This window comes from Tauraco erythrolophus, chromosome 2, assembly GCF_009769465.1.
Source record: "Tauraco erythrolophus isolate bTauEry1 chromosome 2, bTauEry1.pri, whole genome shotgun sequence".
NCBI lineage: Eukaryota > Metazoa > Chordata > Aves > Musophagiformes > Musophagidae > Tauraco > Tauraco erythrolophus.
In genome coordinates, this window is record NC_141466.1 from 45061165 (window position 1) to 45077625 (window position 16461).

A 16461-nucleotide genomic window follows, 5' to 3' on the forward strand; every position below is an offset into this window, starting at 1 on the left:
ATGTTTCTGAGTGGAGTTTTTTCCTTTCCAACAGATGAGTCCAGATCAGAAGGGTGGGTTGCAGAGATCACCACTGTTATGCAGATTCATGCTGATACAGCATTTATACCATTGTCATGTCATCTAAAAATGTGGGAAACGCGCTGCTCAATACAGATCTGTGAACCTATGCAAACGAAAAAGAGTACAGTTGTGCTTTTTTTTTTTAGCTTTGTGAAAGGTTGAATACGTGTTAATAAATATAATTTTTTTTTGTATGCTTAACTACAAAATTCCATAATTTATAGTAGGTTTTCTAATATATATTTTATTATCGCATATGTACAACAGGCTGGCTTTCAAGAATAGCCTTAAAAACCACAAGCAACAGAGTAGTTCATCTGTGACTTTTATAATGGACCATAAATGTTTCAGAAGAATGGTCTGGCGAGGGACTTCTTGACTCATGTTTTGTTCTGCAGGCTCTGAAAACAAAGAATGTGCATGTATTTAACAATAAACTATACAGTTTTTGGTTTGAACTTTGGCTTAATTGAAATCAGTGGCAAAATTCCCCTCTTTTTATGATGAACACTGTGGTATAAAATAATTCCCTTCACCGTTATTAATGTACTGTTCTTTCTTCCATCCCCTGTATTCTTTAAATCTGAGTTATATTTATATGCTGATATTCCTGTAACTGCAAACCTAAAGAGAAAGCCTCTGTTCCCATATATCCTTGACTTGCCTTTTGCATTTTTCTGCTTGATTCCTCTTTGATCTGCCTCTGAATTTAATAATGAAATTTGACTCAATATCCCTCCCACTAAACATAGCTCCTGCTACATCATGTTCTGTTACCTATCATCTGACAGTGTAATTCTTGAAATCTGGCCATTTAATTTGGTCCAAGAAAATGTATCACTTAAGAAAAGACCATGTTCATTTGACTAAGTGAATGCACATTTCTGTTTTCTTACCAGGCATTGGTGTATGGGCAGTTTCTCATACTGTGTGGGGGGGAATGTTTACAGAATCCTATCAGCAAACATGGCATTTGGCAAGGATATTAACTACAATAGCAGCATTCACGGTTCAGTTTCTAAGTATGTTATAATGCTGAATATTCTCATTTCCTTTCTGCATTACCTCTGCCTGCTACAGAGCTAGGAAGGTATCCTCACAGAATTTCTGAATTCAGATTTCACCTTCCCCTGCCATGGGACAGGAAATGAAACCTCCTGAAGCCTGGGATCTCTGCATGAATGGAGGGCATTGTAGATACACATCGTATTTCATTCCTTCCTGCTGACACTCGCAACATCAGTTCTTTCCATCACTGGGGCATGCTGGACTGTTTTTAAAGACAATTGCAGTGCCAACCTCTTAACTAAGTCAAATCATTTTATCTTCTGCTTTTCCAGTTTCCTAGAACCAATGATTAATATACTAATATTAATATATTAATATTTATATCAAATTACCTGATCTTTAGGAGAGTCAACAGGACTATTCCTAGGATGAGAACTATGCAGGAGGAATAGGCAATAATGTAGACTGTTTCACCTACAAGTGAAAAACAGAAGGCAGACATGAAACATTTACTTCTTCAGTAATAAGAATCAGGTTTGAGATCTGAATGGGAATACATACCTGTGCAAGCTAAATTAGCTATCAATTCTGACATCAGTAATTAAAAGGAGGAAAAAGACCTAGATAGTATGCCAATGGTAGGAATTACCCTTCCTTCACCAGTTGGTGCAAATGCATTTTGAGACTTCTTTTAGTAAATACCAGCTCCTATAGCACTTCATATGAGTAGCATTACCTTGTATTCTATTCCAGGCAAACAGCTTGTTTGCCTGATTTGTGTTTTGGAGTATTCTCCCCATTGATTTGAAGGTGTTAATTTTATTCTCTGTACCAGAGAAGACCTGGCTCTTACTTACCTGCTAGACTTCTTTTCCTTTTTCACATACTACCATAACTGCAGTGTGCAGTAATACTTGATCTAGAATGAAATTAATATAAAATGGGATCTAACACTGTGTTTCTGGGCCCTGTGCCCATGGAGTTTCCTCTTTCTCTTAGGCTTCTCACCAAAAAGTCACTTAGATGGCTTATGTGCTGAAAATCCCAACTGTTGAAAAACTGGGAGTTGTTTCAACTTCTGTTTTCCAAATGTGGAGAAAGTTATTTTTCCTGGAGGAATTAATCTATCAGTTTCAATCAAATATTCTGAAGGAAAAGTTTCATTTGAGAATGTAAAGTAAGCCCTGAACCTGGGATGGAGAGGTTAGGTGACTTGACAAGATGACTCAAATCCAGAGCCACAAGCGTAAAACATGAGACTTTTCTGTTACTTTCGTGTTGCATTGATTCTGTCGTGTTTATACAATTAAATAAGTTTGGGGTTTTTTTTATATAGGAACTGCAATGCAGAGGGCCTTAGCTGTTCTCAAGCTGCTCCACCTTGTGTAGTCAGTGAAACATTCACCGAGGAGGAGATGGAGTCCCAGCCCCATCACTGGGCTACTTACCTGGGCTGTAAGAAGGCCAGATTCTGGTCTCTGAATCAGTTATCAGTTATTATACATAGTGTGTGTTTGTGTGTTTGTGCACATGCACACACAAACCCTAAATGAGACATTTCTGTATGCACTGCCTATGTGCAACAGACGTAGTGTATAGTGTAATAGAAATGGTATCGGATACTGGAGCAGCTTCAGTAAGACAGTGAATTTTACAATGAGGCAAGCAATGGGCAAAAGCTGAGTAGGGGGTTAGACCTGTCTGGTTTTTAATTGCAGGATGATGCTCACTTTTTCTCAAAAAGCTATCCAAAAGTCAAGTTTTCCAATAAAGGAAAAATAAAAGCTATGATTTAACCATCACAAGTTGCACAGAATGAACGTAACAGTGCAGCAAGCTAGTGAAAAATATTTATTGTAGTGAATTTTTGAACAGGAACGAGGTCTATCTTAGTCACAGTGCAAGACTGCTAATACCATACATTAAAAAATGGATCAGAAGTTGGCCCTCCTCTCAAATTACAACATTTCTTTGAGATGACGAGTTTCAGGAAAACAATAATTTTTAGGCTTTTTTGCAGTTTCTGAATCTTAATCAAAAAATCACAGTCAATTTTTAACTTTCTACAACTGCAGGGATAGTTGTAGGGGTAAAAGTTTCCTACTCTTTTGAAGTGGAAAGTGAGGTTTACACATATTTAAGGCAAATGGAAGTTTTTGAAGTTCATCATTTACCGCAAGACTAGGAAAAGTATTGGGAGCAACAGTCATAGATGGTTAAAAATGGGCTAATATAATTTCACCAAAACATTGCAATATTTTTCTTTAAAAAGTTGGAAAAAATGTTTCATTTTGATAGAACAGAACACTGAAATAATCAAACAAAATGAATGTTCCACTTTTTGTCAAAATCTTATAAAATACTACAGTTTTGGTGAAGTAATTGCTGTTTTAAAGAGATGTTCCCCATTTTCAGTTCTATGGGGAACACAAGAAAGATGTTAATGATGACATCATGTTAGAAGTCTTATTTTCTCCTGCCTTCTGAGAAGTGAAGGACTTTGTAAGCCTAAGAGATGGCACAATTTTGTGTCTGAAGAGCTATTTCTTCATTTTATATATTCTTTGTGATTTAACTACTTGAATATGCTTATTCATCTTCCCTTAAAAATGTTGTTGGGGTGTGTTTTTCTTGATAGGCGCTTTGCTCTTCTTTAAAAATCCAAAAGAATATTTTACATAAATTTTCAATATTAATCTATATCAAATCAGTTCTTGAAATGTGAAATACCACTAGGGAAGTTAAGACATATAGATATGAAATTTTGACTCTGTTCATTCCAAATCCTGCCTACTAGAATCCACATTTAAATTCCTGTATGACATAACAGGCTGTATTATCCCATTTTGATCTCTGCATTCATGATATTGGTCATCTGAACATGATCTAAATAACAAGTTAAGGCTTAAAAAGCAGTTCCCCAAACAAACAACAAAAATACTGACTGAAATTACACACATTTGTAGTTATGGATCTGTAAATGACCTTAGCACTCATGCTGTGTGTCCATTCACAGTTCACTGGAGAGCAGACAGATCCATCGGAAGGATTACAAATATGATTAAAAGTTAGAATACTTTGCTATTCTTAGCAGGAGTGGTAAAAAATGTAGTGTACATAACATGCCCATGTCATTACTCTTCTAAGAAACAGCTGTTCCAATTTCAGTACTTCTCTTAACTGACTGAAGTGCAGAAGAGCAAACCTAGTTTGGATTCTCTGAGCAGATGGAGAAAGCAACACAAATATCTGCATGTATGATGGAGAAAGAAAGGCACATGCAGTGTCTAAAGACTTGTAATAGGAGGTGGCTAAAACACGAGATGTTTCCATCTTGGTCCTGCACAGAGTGAATTGACACAAGTGGGGAACAGTCATTTCCTTTGCAAAGGGAAGGCTTGCAAGGCACTGGGTGGGCTGCTCTGTCCTATGGAGGTAGCCTGTAGTCATGAAAAGCTCATGGACCTTCTCACCTTGGGGCAGATCTACAGCAGGACCACTCTGGCTGCGTGATGCGTGTCTTGCCCTTCCTAGGATGGGCTGCAAACCTCTGGGACACAATGACTGGGGCTGCAGGTACCACTGAAGCACCAGCTGGAGCTGTCTACATAGACATATAGAAATTTCCAGCGATGAAGTTTGGTAGAGGATTGCTGTGGGCTTAGCAGATGGAACGGTTAATGGGATTACACTCTTGTGTGAATCTACCTGCTTATGTATACCTAGTGAAATGGCTGTGAATATTCATTGGATAGATTAAATCTGGCTGGTGCTTAGAGGTTTCTTGGCTACCTGCAGCTTGTCACAGGCTTTTTTCTACATTTATAAAACGATCAGATTGACAATGTTTCGTACCTTAAAAATTAAAGTCACTGGAGCTGAACTAATCTCAGTTCCCACAGCAGCTGGTATAATTATAGATAAACCCTACCAATTACGTGTTTATCAAGATTCTCAGCACGGTAAAACTCATCAGTAGGAAATATATGATAACTCTATAATTTAAGATGAAATAAGATTAATTTCAACAGTTTTGGGTCAAGCCCAATTTTATTGTATCTCACAAAAACAGGATAAGAGTTCTGTATTTCTGGCTTTGTCTTCCAGCCAAAAAATACTTTAGCTCCAAAGCTCTATGCTGATGAAAGTAAAGGCTTATCTTCACACATGAATCATTTTTCAAATGGAAGTGTGGGAAGCAATCTTTTAAATTATGTGGATCTATAAAATCATGGAGATATTTTGCATAAGATAAAATCAAAACGAGGCTGAAAGTGCATAACTAGGCAAAAAATAGCAATGTTTTTGAAGTCTGGAGAATTTTTGTTTGATTTATCACTTGTTGATGTTGTTTCTAAAATGACAGAAAATTCTAACCCCATCTAAGTTTACAGCAAAATTCTCATTAACTTTCATATGGTCAGGACTCAGTTCACATGACATCTTGTTAACAGGGTTGTATCAGCACACAGATGACTGGGTTGGCCTGTACCCTCCTGGGTGTGTGGATGAGTGTAAATCTAGTCAAGATTTCTTAACAATCTTTTTATCACACCAAAAGCTGGAATAATATTCTTCTAACCAAACAGGGCTATATTTATTTTCAAATATGTATGAATATACGTATATATGTCTAGATTTACTATTTATTATAAAAGAATCCTTTTATTACAACCAATCTTATCCAATGGCATGATTTGCAGTGCCACTGAATAGAATGGAGAAATCTTACTGGTTTTTGAACAGTAAGTGTTTTTTTTGATCTATAAAATTAAGAAACAGTTAAAGAAATACTGTTTTATCTGAGCACGTTCATTGTAAACAATCGTTAGTTTGAATTGTTGAAAGACATCCTTGTAAATTTCCATGACAAGCTAATTAAAGGATTCCTCTGAGATTTTGATATAGGGACAAGATATTGACAAATTGTATCTCCTGCTTTCCAAGTAGAAAATAGCCAAGAAGCAAATATCTTCAAATATCTTCACACACACAAAAGGCCATATTTGACAACTTAACCATTTTGCCTCTGCACCTGGGGATTCTTCCCGGGATTTGATTTCAGTAAAGATAAATATTTCGTAAAGGTGATAACTCCCTTTGCAGCCTGAGTAGTGCACATTAACTAGCACACGAATCTAGGATACCGGGTTAGATTTTTGACGGTGAGATTTATGAAACAATTTCCAATACGTTCTTTATCATCAGGTAGATATCCTGAACCAGATTCTTCTCCTTGACCTGACTTTCTATGAGACATTTATAGCTTTGAGAGTTCCCAGCTAGTGTACATGACAGCTCCAATAGGAAGAATATTTTATTGTTTGGTTTAGGCTGGTCAGCGTTCTTTTTTATTTTTCTAAGGCCATCCAAAATTATGTTAAGATATCAAGGACAGGTTTTTGGAAAGTATTCAGACTTCAGTGAGAGCAGAATTAAATGGGTGCAGGCTGCTCTTTGCAAACATTTATCTGAATCTCTGAGGGAAATGTATAATACATTTTAGCCACTGAAAGGGTCTGCAGGTAGAACCAGTCGCAGGAGTGAAATATCTCACATTTTACATTTTCTCACTTAGAGCAGGATTTGTTACATTATAACTTGCACTATTTAACCTCTGGAGTCTCATTCCAGCCAGAGATTCAGGCTCCTCCTGTAGTTGCCAAAGACAAGCCAATGCTTCCTGCAAATATAGTCTGAAAAGGTGGGATTAATCTTCCTCTGAGGTTCCCTGACTTCCTTCTCTGGCTACACAGAGCACTTGGATGACATCCTGATTTTTAAGTAATTTTAATGCTAAAATTATGGTTGAATGCTTAATTATTCACAGACAGGTCTCAGGAATCCCATTCCCATTAATCTATTTTTATACTTCTCAGATTGCCCACTTCAGCAATAGTTGAAGGATAGAGATGATAGAAGTCCCTTCATTTTGTACTGCAGGCAGAGCTTGAATTATTTTTCACTGTTAAAGGTGTTCAGTATGAACAGTTCTGGGAACTAATTCGTAGTACTGTCTGGAGTATTGTAATCTGCCCCACACAAGGTAGAACAGGTCATTCTTGTTAGAGTCGATATTTGTGCATTAAGCTCTTTAGTGTTCTCACTCTGTAATTGGGTCCTTCAAAAGGAAATATAAAATTAATATTATTTCAAGCATGAGAGAATTTGTATATTAATTCAATATCCTTTAACCTTATCTCACTTAATTGCTTACTGTAAATGAATGGAAATAAACCTAGATGCAGCTCTTCAGCCCATGCAATATCATGATCTGCAATTGCGTGCTCTTCTGTTGCAAGAGGAGGTAAAGTCTGATGGAGTGTAACGTAAGCCCCTTCTCAAACCACTTACTGTGTCTTCCTAATTTCATTGTTGCAACTACTATGGCACGAAAAGTCAAGAGAGATAGGAGAGAAGTAGGTGTGACATCAAAGCTAATAATTTGTAGTACACATTATGACTACTACTCTCTAGTGACTGTATGGAGAGCCAGGCTCTGGCGGGCTTAATAGCTTAATTTTCCCCAATTATAATATAGTGATTGTGAGACATCTATTTCAAAACCACTTATCAGAGAAAATGGTTCAGTCTCATTATCTTTGTTTTCTGGTTATATAAGCTAAGCCAAACAGGTAGAGAGATTTTTCCACTTATGTTGAATGGGGGAGCAACAGGTAGAGCTCACTTGCCTGAACCCACCCAAGAGACCCAAACTTTAGCCTTTGCTATTATACATGAGGGAGATTTTCAAGAGTGTTTCTACAGAAATTATGGAGTGGTTTGCCCAAACTCACCATTAATTGAAGAAGAATGGAGCTGTGCTCTGGAAAGCTTTTCTCCTGGCATTTCTGTATTTACCCAATGAAAACCTTTCTTCTTAATGGAAATTTGACCTGAATGTTGGTAAAAAAAAAAATAAATCCATTGAAAATATTACTTTAAAATAATAATTTAAGTGAATATTGCTGTTTGATGTTTTGAAAAGAGTCACAGAGTTTATAAAGGCAGCTCTTTAAAAATATTGTTTACTGATACTCAAAGGACAAAGCGAATGAGTGAATGAGAGTTCTTCCTTTGACATCACAGTTAAACCTCCCCTGTAGTTCATCTCATGGGGGACAAGCATGCTTTAAAAATACTCTTTGCTTCAAACCAGCTTAAATTCTCTTTTCACATAAACTACTTTAGAAATAGGCTTACCAAAAGAATTTCTCACCAAACCAATATAGAAGTGATCAGAAATGGAGAGTAATTTGAAGCAATTTCTAAAAGACAGAGCTTATTCTCCAAATGAATTGCTAGCCCTCAGTCAACCCTCTCACGAAGGCCTGTCCTCTTAGTGGCCATAATTTCATGAATGTATCTGAAAATATATATCTTCTGTTGAAATGAAAAATAAAAGGTTTCTCTAAGTAGAATAATTTACAGAGCAAGAGGCAAAACCATACAAGACTGTACACGGTCATTCACATGAGCTGTAAGCTAAGAAATTTTTATTCCCTAGAGGAATGAAAACATCATGCCAAAGGCTCATGTTTCCAGATTGAAACATTGTCTCAATAGCAATGGACTAAATCTTGTAATGTATTTTTTTCTGCGAGATCCAAAAACCTCACAGCAACCCAGAGTTAAAATATTTTGGAAACCATTTTTTCCTTTCCATCGCTGACATTTTTTCTTACTCCCGTTGTGACACTGATCCTACACTGGCACTGATCCATGCTGTGCTTCTGTCTCATAGCAGCCAGTTACAGTTCTTGCCTTTTACTGAGTCTGCAGCAAGCTCTAATCCTGTAAGCACAGCGCCGAGAGCAAACACTTGTAGCAAGGCAGTGCCATGCAAGAGTCGGAACATCACTTGCGGCTCTGTTTACATCGGTTCTAGAGGCAAAAATCCTTTTTGCTAGCTCTGGGTATTCGCCTATTCAGAAAGACTTCAGTGTTAAAAATCATCACCACTTTAAGAGTGAAAGTTATCCAAAGTTCACACCCAGGCCAGATGAATGAGTTTGCAGAAGGGGTTGGTCGAGGTCTGCGGCAGAGCACTCACTCCACGTCTCTGAACTGTCATGCAGATAATGGCATTTAACACTGTGCCTTACAATCAAAGCCATAATCATCTCTCTCTTCACTTTAGCTGCATTACAACTAGACATACAGAAAACACAAAAGGAAAATTCATAAGACTCTGCAAATATTCTCTAGAGTAGGTGCCAATCCTTTACTCAGCCAAAGGCTCTGGATCCCCAAATGGTTTTTGTTGAACTAGCAGGAACTCATTGCGCTACAGGAACAAGCAAGCTTCTGTTCTTCAATCCCAATTAGGTTAGGGAAGTTTCCGTCACAAAAAAAACCCCAAACATTTTATCCTGAGACTGCTTCAGGGAATAGAAAAAGCTTATGAGCAATTATTTGATTATTATGACATGAGGGTCATCTTTTTGCTTTGTAGGTAAAGAATAACTAACACATTGATGTGATTATTCATTTGGACCATTAAATGCAGCCATAAAGCAAATAAACAAATAAATAACATTCATCAACAAAATCACCTCCAGTAATCTTAAATCTAAGCGTGTTATAGTATCACTTTTCCAGAGAAGTTGTTATATGATTTTTAAATTTTTCTCAGAACCTGAACTTTAGTAGTGATTAACTAAGCTTAAGGGCAGTGTTTCAGCAACTTGATTTTAATTTCTGAGTAGACTTCGAGTGACAAGAAAAAAATCACACCCTTCTCAGTGGTAACATTTTGATCGCTAAAAATAAAAAAAAAATAGCTAATTCATTCAATGAACATAGAATCATAGAATCATAGAATGGCATAGGCTGGAAGGAACCTTAGAGATCATCTAATCCAACCTCCCTGTCATAGGCAGGGACGCCTCTCAACTAGACCAGGCTACTCAAGGCTCTGTCCAACCTGGCCTTGAGCACCTCCAGGGAGGGGGCATCCACAACTTCTCTGGGCAATTTATTCCAAAGTCTCACCACCCTCGTACTGAAGAATTTCTTCCTAAGGTCTAATCTAAACCTGTTCTCCTTCAACTTAAACCCATTTCCCCTTGTCCTATCAGTGGACACTCTTGTAAAAAGTCCCTCCCCGGCCTTCCTGTAGGTTCCCTTCAAGTATTGGAAGGCAGCTATTAAGTCCCCTTAAGTCTTCTCTTTTCAAGGCTGAACAATCCCAGCTCCCGCAATCTGTCCTCGTAGCAGAGGTGCTCCAGCCCCTGGATCATCTTTGTGGCCCTCCTCTGAGCATGCTCCAACAAATCTATGTTTCTCTTATGGTGGGGACACCAGAACTGGACGCAGTATTCGAGGTGGGGTCTCACAAGAGCAGAGTAAAGGGGGAGAATCACCTCTCTTGAAATGCATGCATGCAATTAATATATGTTTTTAAAAGACAGTCCATCAGATGGAACTATGAAATAGTCATTGCTTTTCATGGAAATCTTTAGATATAATTACCTCTCTCAAGCTAGAGAGGTACGTATCTATATGTAATGACATATAGATGATGACTGACATAGGGTTTATATAGCAAAATAGATGTGATAGATCAGAGATTGGAGGAGAAGAGGGTACTTTGGTGTTTAATCTGGTCCATGGACTGGATGCCTGGATCTAGCTGGAGCATTGCAGAGGTGCCAGATGAACCTTCAGGTTCAGTTTTAGCCTGCAGGACTCCAGGAACCACCCTGTGATGTGGAACCACCCTGGGACATGACTCACAGTGCAATAAGGGGGACAAACGGGATTTGCTTCGAAGACACACTCCTGATTCAGACTAAACCATTAATATTTGCTCCCATATTGCCATTCATTGCACTTGGCAAGGACTTTCATATGTAACAAAAATAAGTAGCTGATTTAGCACATGAAAGACTACTGGTTCTGAGAAAGTACATACATTTCATCTGAGTTAACCCCAGTGTTTTTACTGAAGGCCACATCCTGATGCCTTCATTCACAGTAGCTTTTTCTTTTGAAAGGTCCTATTTAAATCATTGAAGTTATTTTCTGTGGGATGGAGTCTGTTGCTAAAGGTATGTAAGCTATACTAATATTTAGACTCCAAGAAGAAAAGAAAGAAAAACAAATGTAATAAGACGTATTATTTGTGAAAACAGTATTCCGAAGTACAAGATTAAGCCAATGACAGGAAGGCTTTGGAGTTTTCTAATCTGCATAATAATACGGAACCCACAAATTATTCTTTTGTTGTTATTCCAGCAAATTCATGTAATGAGACATGTAGTCAATTGTATCGATTTACTACTAATATAAAATATTTCCCCAAACCAGAGGAAAAACTGTACATACAATTTGTATTTTGTTTTGGATTAAAAAAACTCGCAGATATAAATATTGCTGAAATCAGTGGCAGCAAAGATACAGCAAAGAGTTGGTGCAGGTTAGCATTTTAATATTCCTTAGTTATTCTTTAAAGTTTTATGTGTTACTCACGTAACTCACTGAAGCAGGATTTACTGTGAAGCATGTGATGGAAGAGCTTGCACAAAGACTGCTCCACGGGAGGTAAATTCTGGCAGGTGCACTCCACACGCAGCGTTGTGCCCCAGTTGTTAATGTAGGCTGCTTTGCAATCAGCGTTTGCAGAACAGGGCATGTCACCCTTGATTAAAGTTTCAAGACAAGCTTCATCATCGTAGCATTCTTTCGTGACGTGTCTCCAACACTTTGACCGAAAAGTTCTGTATTTTTTCCTGGTGGAAAAAAAGAAGTATACAATGACAGTTTTAAACCCCTGTAATTTCACAAAAAGGTATTTAAGGATCATCATGAAAAGACATTCCCAAGGTATTACTTAAGCCTTAAAAATTGAAATATTCCGTGATAGCTGGCCTAAATTCTGCTCTGATTTGCACCTAATTGGTTTGAGTGAAATCTGCAAAACGGTAATTTGAGGAAAAACTTTGATTTTACTGAAAAAGTTTTTGAGAAAAGAGCAACTGCACTTCTAATCAGCACCTGCGGAGATTTTCCCAAGGTCCAGCAAAAATTGGTGTGAATATCAATAGTCTCAGATCCTCAGAGAAGAAATGCATATAGAAGAATTAGACGAGTCATCACAATGAAACCAAAACAGATGCTGTTCTAGTGGATCAGTTTGTTGGGTAGTGTGAAGGAAGAGTGAATATTCAACTTATTTTACGTAAAGTAATATACATCCAATGCCAACCCTTCCTCCTCCCGTATGCTAACGAAATACAAAATGTCCAAGGCTCAGGAAAACGTAGAATTCAGTTGACTTTAAAGATTAATTGATAGCAGAGATAAGTTACAAAGAGAATTAACTTGTTTCCCAGCTCAATAATCTCCAAATCCCTCTGTAGAGCTGTCTTTTCTGCTTGAGAGTAGGAAGACTATACAGACAGATCTGGACAGACTGGATCAATGAGCCGAGGCCAGTTCCATGAGGTTCAACAAAGCTCAGTGCCGGGTCCTGCACTTGGGTCACAACAACCCCATGCAATGCTACAGACTTGGGGAAGAGTGCCTGGAAACCTGCCTAGCATTAAAGTATATGGGACTGTGGGTCAACAATCGGCTGAATATGAGCCAGCAGTGTGCCCAGGTGGCCAAGAAGGCCAATAGCATCCTGGCTTGTGTCAGAAATAGTGTGGCCAGCAGGACTAGGGACGTGATTGTCCCCCTGTACTTGGCATTGGTGAGGCCGCACCTCGAATATTGTGTTCAGTTTTGAGCCCCTCACTACAAGAAAGACATTGAGGTGCTGGAGCATGTCCAAAGAAGGGCAGCAAAGCTGGTGAAGGGTCTAGAGCACAAGTCTTATGAGGAGCGGCTGAGGGAGCTGGGGTTGTTTAGCCTGGAGAAAAGGAGCCTCAGGGGAGACCTTATCACTGTCTACAATTAACTGAAAGGAGATTGTAGAGAAGTGGGTATCAGTCTCTTTTCCCAGGTAACAAGTGATAGGAAAAGAGAAGATGGCCTCAAGTTGCAGCAGGGGAAGTTTAGACTGGATATTAGGAAAAATTTCTTCACCAAAAGGATTGTCAAGCATTGGAATAGGCTGCTTGGGGACATGGTTTAGTGGGGACTTGGCAGTGTTAGGTTTACGGTTGGACATCATATTCAAGGTCTCTTCCAACATAAATGATTCTACGATTCTAAATGTTATCTCTTTATTTACTCTTCGAGTAAATTAGAATAAAATTGGCCTTTAATGCACTATATTTGACAATAGAAAACATCTATTAAGCGCTAACTAAAAAATCTTTAGATATTAATTAGAAGCCAATTTATCACTTACATTAAATATTAGGGGACGACAAAGGCTAAGTGCTGTTGTATATTGTACATTAATGTATTAAAAATTGTTTCCTTAATCATAAAATAACATTATTAATTTACTGTTGATACTGTGTAGCTGTAACAAGCAAGTCACATGGCAAAACATGGACTGTTACAACAACAGCTAGGACATTATTGTAAATATTTTCTTTACACAAGCGAATGTTTCAGAGGAGATGCCACCTCTATGCTAATGGAATTATTTTTATTCTCCTCCTGATTTATAGATATGGCTAGCCATAATTCAGAGACTAATTTTGCTAATTATAGCCACTTGTTGTCAGTGCCAGGAAACATTAATGTTCCTAAAATAATGGGTAATTCAGCAAGTATCCATTAGGATATTACATGTGTACACATGCACATGCACAGACACACATTTGTAGCCCAGCTCTTCTTGACAAAAAAAAGGGGCAATTCCCACTGACGTCAATCTGAATAGCCTGCACAGAACTGACAGCATCTCTTGGCCTTCTGGTTTGTTGACTGAAGGTTAATTTGAGCACAGCTTTGAGGTAAAATTCGTGTCTAATCCGCAAAGGAACTGGTGACTACACTGAAAACCAAAGTGAGCCAATTGACCATCCACAAATGGTGGTGGTTAAGTAGAACTACGAATAGGGGCTAATCCTGTTGCACGTTTTCTGAAATAAAATCGAATATGAAAACTGTTATTCTTCATGAGTTTGGTGGTCTGTGCATGTTTCAGGGCAGCTTTTTTCCAGTATCAGTATTCTTGAGATGAAGAGAATAAGAAAACAGTTTTCCGAACAGGCCAAGTTGGTTGTACAGCCATTGGGTACAAAGGGTCAGACTGTACGGTGGAAGAGGTAATTACTTTAACCAAACAAACTTTGTCTGGTCTGCTGCACAATTTGTGCAAACTGCTAGAGGGCAAAGGTGCAGACTGGCAGGTGTTATCTGAAGAAAGTGGTAATGAAAATATGTAATGGCATAGTTTGTCCAGCAGAAAAAGTGTTAAGCATGATGAAACAGGAGGAAGAAAAGCCCACACTGGATTCCAGGCCTTTCTGAAAACAAACCTTTTCAGTTTACTTGTGGAATTACTTGTGGAACTACACAGTTGATGCAGACATTTGTGAAAGTGTCAAACAGAAGTGATGATATACAGTAGATACTGTGCAGAAAATGATTTTGTTACAGATGAGATATACTGCATATACATAAAAATTGTTTGATCAAATCATTGTTCAAAAGCACATTACTGGGCAAAATCTTTATTCTGTTTACCTGCAAAATTCATTCTCTTCACACATGTGGATTACATTTAGACATGATGGGAGTGGAACTGTAGTAACTGCACAGGGCTTGCCATGAAGGAGTTCTTCGGCTCTGTGACAGGATTCATCAGACTGGATACAATCACAAAACGTCATCATTTGGGCAACTTCAAAAGGCATGTTTTGATAGAAGAACCTTATGGCTGCTTGACATTCTTCCATGTTGCACTTCTTATTTACTGAGCAAACCTTCAGGTACAGGGACAACTGTTTGTTACATACTTCATCTTCAACACACTCCTTGTTCACATCCAAACAGGTTCTGTTTGCTGTGTGTGCTAAAAAGAATAACAGTTTTTAAAATGAAATCACAAGAAAACCTTTCCCAAGTGATGATTTGTGGTCATCCTGCATGCAACATTACCATCAAAAAAAATTTGACTCCCCAAAACTTTGATCCAGCTCTTCCAGCATTGCCTCTTTTAAGCCCATTGTGTGATCTTCATGCTTATCCCTTCCACTGCTTGGCTCTCATAAGCAGCCCTCCTGCAGGTTTCTGCCCCTTCCAGATAAGTGAAGGAGAAGAAGGTGAAAACTGGCAAGATGGAAGTTTCTTCATAGCATGTGGCGGTTTCTAGGAGCTAGTGGTTAGTGAATGCCTGAAATTGCTGATATCTCAAGCATGCAGTCTTTCGCTAGACTATGTAATAAGTAATGAAGAAGAGAACATAAACGACATTTTGGTGCTTTTAAAATTAGTTTAAGTATTTCTAGTCCATACTATAAAGTTTCCAAAAAGATCTAGATAGTTCTGGCCCTGAAATGTTTATGGAATAAGATTTGCCTCTGTAAATTTAACAGGATCCGGATTCTTACCTGACATTTTGGGGTTCTTATCTACCCAGTAGCTTAACTGAAAATACATTGACTCCCTGCTCTTCAGTAATTTGAAAGGAAAGTATTAATTTTAATCTCAAGGTACACTGTACACTGTCTGAAAACAGAGCTAAAAACAGTTATTAGAATTCCTAAGTAAATTCAGACTTACTTTGTTTGGAGAGAGCCGATAAACTCCATTGTAATTTTGTTTCCATACTAATATTGTCTAGAACAAAAAGATACAGATACTAGCATAAGTGATAAATCATGTCTTAGTTTTTAACTTTAAAGAATTAACTGTGTTGCTGGCACAATACCAGTAGTAAAAATAAACAAGAATAAGATAAATTAGCTTTACCAAATAGGACCTGTCAACTTGTTAACAAACTCTATCACTGTTACATATATTCATAAGTTTTGGGGTGAAAGCATAGTTTATCAATGGCTGCTGATAACATTCTCTACATAATTATAGATCCCGTGAGCTCAAGAAGAACTTTCAGATCTGCTCAGCTCAACACGAAGTCAGATCTTTTGTGAATAAATAAAGGCCAGAGGCCTTAATGTGTTCATCAGTGCACTCAGTTTTCAAGCTCAACTATCTGCTTGTCATGATCTAAAGTCAAAGCAGGCAGACAATTCTTGCTATTTGAAAATTATTGTTATTGGTCTTATATTGTTTCTAATTATAGTGTAACACTAAAAGGGAATGATTTGGCTCAGGTTGTGTCGAATCAACACAATGAAGGATAATAGTATTTGCAGTCAGACTATCATTTTACTATCAGATTACCCATTTGCATGTAAATAAGCCTCTTAAAACTATCCTGTTTCCAATGTTAAACTGCAAACAATTAAGAAAACCTTTTTCACAGACTTGTGCACACTGCCGTTGCGTATGAAAGCATTCAGACTGCTGGAACATCAC

At 37.8% G+C, this 16461-nt stretch overlaps 1 protein-coding gene across 2 annotated transcripts in view; it reads right to left on the reverse strand.

Annotated features, from left to right (window-relative positions):
- Positions 1 to 376: 376 nt before the first annotated feature.
- GFRAL (GDNF family receptor alpha like) overlaps positions 377 to 16461 on the reverse strand; it is a 28433-nt gene continuing 12348 nt past the window's right edge. For both annotated transcript variants that reach the window (XM_086608323.1, XM_086608322.1), the window contains exons 5-10: positions 15703 to 15759; positions 14665 to 14992; positions 11545 to 11804; positions 7869 to 7967; positions 1464 to 1545; positions 377 to 464 (exon numbers count right to left, since the gene is read on the reverse strand). In XM_086608323.1, the coding sequence (XP_086464449.1) occupies positions 377 to 464; positions 1464 to 1545; positions 7869 to 7967; positions 11545 to 11804; positions 14665 to 14992; positions 15703 to 15759 (914 nt within the window). The remainder of the gene's footprint in view (positions 465 to 1463; positions 1546 to 7868; positions 7968 to 11544; positions 11805 to 14664; positions 14993 to 15702; positions 15760 to 16461) is intronic.